Source organism: Osmerus mordax, chromosome 9 (genome assembly GCF_038355195.1).
Source record: "Osmerus mordax isolate fOsmMor3 chromosome 9, fOsmMor3.pri, whole genome shotgun sequence".
NCBI lineage: Eukaryota > Metazoa > Chordata > Actinopteri > Osmeriformes > Osmeridae > Osmerus > Osmerus mordax.
The window spans coordinates 9,470,885-9,477,889 of NC_090058.1; the positions used below are offsets into that span (position 1 = coordinate 9,470,885).

The 7,005-nt window shown below is 36.9% G+C and overlaps 1 protein-coding gene across 1 annotated transcript; it reads right to left on the reverse strand.

Annotated features, from left to right (window-relative positions):
- Nucleotides 1-2,109: 2,109 nt before the first annotated feature.
- kcnk17 (potassium channel, subfamily K, member 17) lies at nt 2,110-4,951 on the reverse strand. The gene is made up of 5 exons (XM_067243306.1): nt 4,736-4,951; nt 3,686-3,800; nt 3,090-3,256; nt 2,764-2,932; nt 2,110-2,342 (listed from the first exon to the last, which is right to left on the reverse strand). The coding sequence occupies exons 1-5, from the start codon at nt 4,949-4,951 to the stop codon at nt 2,110-2,112; spliced, it is 900 nt and encodes a 299-aa protein (XP_067099407.1).
- Between the last annotated feature and the right edge of the window lie 2,054 nt (nt 4,952-7,005).

Sequence of the window (7,005 nt, forward strand, 5' to 3'; positions counted from 1 at the left end):
TTTCCGGTTTATTGCTCATAAACGTTTCAAAATAAAAGTATAACGTGAAGAAAAAAAAGTACCTTCCCAAAAAGGTCAGGATACAGCTACAACAACATAAACCAGATCAAAATTGTCAGGTGGCTGAGCGGTGAGGGAGTCGGACTAGTAATCCGAAGGTTGTCAGTTCGATTCCCGGTCATGCCAACTGACGTTGTGTCCTTGGGCAAGGCACTTCACCCTACTTGCCTCGGGGGAATGTCCCTGTACTTACTGTAAGTCGCTCTGGATAAGAGCGTCTGCTAAAATGACTAAATGTACTTCAAACAACTCAAAAACATGCCATCTGAGGAAATTATTGGAAGACTGAAATATTGGGATGTGTTATGCGGACAGAAGCAATACCTGGATGGAAAGACCAGAATGAGGACTTTACAAGGGGAAGACCAAGACAGTGGATTTCAGGAGAAACTATGGAACTGCTGACTGACGGCCAATCTGGTGACCATCATGGACAAATGTAAACGATCCATGAAATTCGGGTCAGGCAGAGAGGATGCCAGACTGTTTCTACCTCAGTGCTTGACTGAGCAGACAATCCTACTTCAGTGTCTGACAACAAGATTTGTACAAGAGTTTCTTCCTACCAGCTGCCATCAGCAAACATCACCATCAACAAAGTATCTGGGTTACTGAACACCACCACAACATGATAACAGGAAGACATTTACATTTAGTCATTTTTTTTAGAAGAGTTATTTTCTCTTTGCCTAGAAAGGACTTTTCTCTTTGCCTAGAAACTCTTTTTACATTTTATGATTATATTAAAATAAGTGTTTGTTGCATTCATATAGATATTTATAGAATTTTTATTCCTTGTGGAGATTCCTCATCTTATATCAGATTTACAGTTTTATGTCAGCTGCATGAGACATTTATCATTAATATATACCTATATATATTCTGATATATACAAAGCAAACCAGAGTACCATACTTGTATGCTAACAGTAATCAGGCTATATGGACATTGGACATTTGAGCACTGGTATTGTACTAGTATACAGCCCTGTAGTACAGTAGGTCCAATAAACATGAAACATTTACTTGAGATATTGAGTGTTTTTGACTGTTGTGAAAAACAAAATAAATATTAAAATGCATTACATGTGAATTTGAATACCTGTAGAAAGAACATATATACCTTACAGCCTGAACTCAAAATGAACAAAACCACAATATATTGAATCAAAAATCTAAATATGTTTTTGTTTAAATTGTTGAAGAAATTTCAAATTGGCATGTTTGCACACCATAGGTACATGCAAAATAAAGTCATCATGTTTTGTAATTAGCCAACATTTGTGGGTACGCGTTGACTTTTTTTTTGACTCATGACGTTTTATCGCAATTAGCATCTTTGTTATACCTATCACTCGTCCAATCTGATACAACAAACACTTGGCATTTTAAAGCATCTGTCGTCTGTGGATCAGACTCAGCTCTTGGGACATTGTGGAATATTTAGTTGACTAGCCTTAAACCATTACATTACAGTTAGCTTTGAGGAGAAATGGCTTACAATAGAGCAGTTGTTTCTCCATTATTGTTTTCCCATAGAATTTCAGAAAGCTGAGGAAATTGTTATTGTAAGGCCTATGTATATGAATACAGTGGTCTGTATCATCAACAAACTTACTGCAGAAAAATGTCAAACCCACTTTTGTTTATTTATAGCATTTTAACAGAAATAATTTGGCGAGGAAGCACTGTTACATAGGAAGATTGATTTTAACTGAGGAATAACCCACTGACTAGAACATTAAAATGTGCACTTGAAAAGGAAAATCAAAAGTAACAAATGTTTTCAGACATTCATCTTCTGTACCTTATATATTATCCAAGTAACTAAAACATTAAAATAACATGAAATATTTTTTACATTTTGATTCAATGTTAAAAGTGTCTCATTGTAGGAAAATGCCATTGCTGGCCAACTGCCGGCAACCAAATTCTGTTGAAAATTGCAAATTGATAAAACACTAGTATCACAGGTGTCAGCCCTTGAATCATCAAAGTTCTTAAGCTATATAGAATTGAAGATTAAGTCATTCATGTCTCATTTAATTAATTATCCATTCAGTGTGACATCCTTGACCCCTTCTGCCTCTGGGGCTAGGACAGCAGGTTCCTCATCCTGGCAGTCATCTGTAGAGCTCCCCCAATGCTTGACATGGGCATTAAGCCTCTCCAGAATATCAATGGAGTGGTTTATAATGAGGGCCAACCATGCCAAGCCAAAGAAGATCCAAGAGGCCATGAGAACGCTGTACCAGCCTGGGTAGACAACGTCAGGGTTGCTGTCTAAAGATGTGGGATGGATTTTGGGAAGGGAACAGTCAGACAATTAGATTTGTATCAGTGTAGCTTGGTAAACTGACTGAACTCACTCCTCATGCAGATGTTTCTAATTTACTAGATGATCTGGCAAGACAATGCTAGGTCATGTTAGGTCATGTGATGTCATGTAGGGGGTTTGTTTGTTTGCCTCCTCCCGGCAGTTTAGTTTTCAGCACTACAACTTTATCTAGTAATCACCAGTATGTGTCTTTAGATTCTGCACTTAGTACTATAATGAGCATGTCTAGAATTGTAGATCAAATGGATATCAATATGTGACTCTTCTGTGTAAACATTGTTAACATCAGCCTAGTGTATATTTACGATATTGATAGTGGGGGTTTCAGGGTGAGATTATTGCAAACCTGGCCATAGTGTATTATACCTGCAACATAGTCACCAAAGCCAATGGTGCTAAGAGTGATGAAACAGTAGTAGATGCCCTTAGAGTAGTTCCAGCCCTCTTGCTGTTCAAACACCATCATGGGCATCACAAAAAACAACGCTGCCCCACAGAGGTAGGACACCAGGTGAACCATGAACCTAGTGCACCTCTAATGAAGAGGAATGGAATGGACATATTAGTATTACTTTTTTTTGACAGTTAAATAAATGCCATGAAAGGACCATACTATTCTTCACGTTTTTGCATAGCCCTACACTCAATAGGTACCTTATACTTTTCATTGTTCTGCGCAATAGAGTTCTCACCCTGTAGTTGGTTTTTCCCTGTAGGAAGTCACAGGTTTTCCTCCCTATGACCAGCATGTACTTCCCCACTCTATTAAGGACCACCATGTTGAGGGGGATCCCAAAAAGAGCAAAGAACACACAGAAGATCTGACCAGCCATCGTGCGTGGGCTCATGTTTCCATAACCTAAGACACATAAGTACTGACAGATCACAGATCCAACCAATAATTTAGAATGATTATTAATGGTATGCATATGACATTTGGCTAAACCCTTGTGTTATCTTCGGGTCATTCTGACCCATCAGTCATTGTGACCCACCGTCGTATTGCGACAACTTTACCGCATACAAAAACAAAGTGAGGAATTTTCTTTTAACCATCAGGCTGTCTCAGACCCCCCACATTGCGAAGGTTAAAATAAAATGCTATTTATTTGTTTTGTATTGGGTAAAATTGGGTAAACACAACGATGGCTGTTGTGATCCTTTGGGTCATGTGACCCGAAGGCAGCACAAGGGTTAACATATTATTTCTATTCAGGGCATAGTTATCTGAAAACAGAGGTATATTTGAACAAAGACATTACATTACTAGGATAACTTATGGTCCTACCTATGGTAGTGACTACAGTAGCAGCAAACACAGTAGAGCTAGAGAACTTCCAGAGACCATCCATTGTCTGATTGCCTTTCAGACTGACCCCTACTTTCAGGGCATCTTGAATTACCTGAAAATCACAATATGGACAGTAAAGGTTTAATCAGAAAGCTAAACTAGAATTCCACACATAAAGCAATGGTAGGGAACAGGTGGCCGTGAGCCCAGACCGGCCTTTCTCCATGTCCAGACGAGAATAGTGTGAGATTGAGCCAAGTCCCCTGTTCATCTAATAATGATTCCCCTTTACAGTGAATCTAAAGTGGATTATGTTGTTTATATATGTACAATGTTTTATGACAAATATGTAATTGTGAAAGTGTTTTATATGTTTAAATGTTTGGCAATGCTTTATAAATGCGAGCTAGTTGTTAGCTTCTGTAGAGGGGTGGAACAGCTCCCTAAAACACTCGAAATGGACATTCCACTGGCACTTGCCTGTCTGTGTTGCCATACAACTCTCAGATGGCCATACACAACATGTTCGTAGGGGACAAAATATTTAACTGAAAAAAATCACCAATTGCACTTTTAAGTCTGATCCCTGTATGTACCTGTTCATTAGTTGGTCATTCGTTTACATTGTTTCCACCTTGTGGTCAGTTTGTAACTGCGTTACCAATAGATACTGAAAACTGTAGGCTAGTTAGAAGATGAAGCGTAGAGAAAGGAAGTGCTTATCAATGCGCAGTTTGATCAGCATCCAACCTAACATTTAGGCCATCTTGGTGGCATTTGCAGTTTTTATGATTAACAGTGCAGTGTTGCTTAATACAAGATAAACAATTGTAACTCATATGAAAGGCCTAATTCAATATGAAGACACCACAGTCCCACAGAAGCTTTAAGATTCTTAAAAAAACCTGTCTCTATTCACTCCCACAATACTGATTTCATTGTCAGTGAATTCATTATAAAAAATGTAATTTATAAATACTAAGCACATTCCCCAATCTCCAATTCTATTTTAATTGTATTCAATATTAATCCAATATTTTCACTTACTGCTGACACCGTTTCCAAACCCTCCTGTTTCAGGCAGGGGAAGGTGTTGAGTAGCCTTATCTTCCCCTCCAGAATGCGGCTTATATCCTCCTGAACCAGACGTCCTTCCAACTTCCAGAACACCACCCCGCCGATCAACACATAGGCCACGTACACTGCCCCCAACATCAGGATGGAAGGCACTTTAGCCTGGGTGCACTTTTGAAAGAAGCCCATGGTGGTGCTTCAATAGGGTTGAAAGAGCCTGAGCTAATCTTACTTGTATGGCTAGGCTGAAGAAGTGTAGGGGTTAAGGCTGTCTGGGCTTCCCTTCCCATGCAATGTAGGCAAAGCAATCTTAGACCGCACTCCTGTTTCAAGCTCTCTGTGGCCTGACATGCAAATATGAAAAGGTAGAATTCTAAATTGAAGGATTAAGAGGTCATTATTGGACATTGGTAAAGACCTGCTAAAAGTTTTATTTAATAAGAGTTTATAACAGGAAAACCTGTGAGCCTTGTATACAAAAGGACCAATACAAAATTCAAGACCATTAGAACCAGGCACGAAGGAAGGCGTTAATGTTTTCAAAGGTTTTAGGCCCTAGTTGTAGCTTTCAAGGGATCAAAAAGTCAAAGTAAGATGGCCAAAACATGTACTCTACCCCAGAGAAACCTGAGGTCACTAAAGGTCTGAATTGCTGTTTAATAGTAGAATAATAGATGAAGTACAGAACATTACATTTAAATACTTTTAAAACAAGTTTACCAAGTTCTCCTTCAAGCAATGAGAAAATGTTTTAGCATAGGAAAGCCAAATTACCCTACAAAGATCAAAATTCAGATAGCTCAATCATTAATAAAAAAAGCAATTGAAAACATGACATGTTAGTAAGATATACATTGTGACCAGGACAAAGATGTTTTCTTTCTACAAGACAAATTTGACCATGTATGCAAATATCTTTACTTCAGTGTGGACTGTCAAACAAATTGTCCTTCAGTCATGCAAAAAAGTAATTCTCCTTCCCCATCAACAGAATCTGTTTGACGGATTGTTAAGGTGGATGTGTCCAGTAGTTAGGTATTTCAAGTTAGTTATTCATCTTATTTTAAAGATAAGTCTAGGTTGTCCACCGAAGAACAATATAAATTGATTTTTTAGACGCTCACAATGGGTTTAGATGTTTGATAAAAGCCTTATGACAAAAATGCTAAAGCAAAAACTCAAGTCTAAACTAAATGAATGCCAAGTGTCAGTCGTCATCAGTATAGCCATCTACTGGGGCTCAAGTCTGTTGCAAATGCTGTTTTGACAAAATCTCCTCATCTCCTTGAGATAAGTTACATCAATTAAAAACTAATTCTGAAAGATACCTTTTTTGTAAATGTCCGTTTTACAATTCATAAAAAGTAAATACTGATTCCATTAGAAAAAGTTTAACTTGACAATATCCACGTATATTAAAACATGTATAAACATTTCATCATGATTTATTACCTACTTGAAACACATCTATGTTCTACAAACGTTGGATGCATTCATTCATGTTGATGTTAATTCAAATCAATGAAGCATGGGCTGTGATTCATTCTTCATTTGGCAGTTGTTTGTTCACATGTTTGTGTGTATGTATGTGTATGTATGTGTGTGTGAGGGAAAGAGAGACAGAATGCTGGCGACTGTCAGACCATATCCATCCAAATTAATTAGGATTAACAAAATGCACCTTTCTAGACACATCATTTTCTTAAAAAACATTTCTTAAAAAGTGCTGATAGTTTACCATGAGCCAAAAAGAACTTGGAAACCATTGAAAGTCTTTTTCACAGGTCATTATTGAGGAAGCCCTGAGGGGGAAAACAAAGAGGGAATATGTTATCAATTAAAAGAGGGTTATTATTGAAGCATGTACACACATTGTACAGGAAAATAATGACATTTCTTAAAACATTCTTAAATATAATAATAATTTAAATATATATTAAGATATTGTACACAAACATCCACAATGATCGGATTTTGACCATGATTGCGCATGTAAACATGTGACAGCCCACACATTTTTGTTCACAAGAGACCAAGTTTAGCCTATGATATATACCAGAGTGTCTTATATAAATACAATTACATATATATATATATATATATATATATATATATATATATATATATATATATATATATATATATATATATATATATATATATATATATATATATATATATATATATATATATGTCATTTTCAATTTCAGGCCAAGTGCATCCTGAATTTTCAGTTTCGGACC

Excerpts from the sequence above, each read along its gene's own strand:
- kcnk17 (XM_067243306.1), bottom strand. The coding sequence starts at position 4,951 with ATGGGCTTCTTTCAAAAGTGCACCCAGGCTAAAGTGCCTTCCATCCTG. Across the intron at positions 3,257-3,685 it reads TACTGTAGTCACTACCATAG|GTTATGGAAACATGAGCCCA; the intron begins GTAGGACCATAA and ends TATGTGTCTTAG. Across the intron at positions 2,933-3,089 it reads AGGGAAAAACCAACTACAGG|AGGTGCACTAGGTTCATGGT; the intron begins GTGAGAACTCTA and ends CCTCTTCATTAG.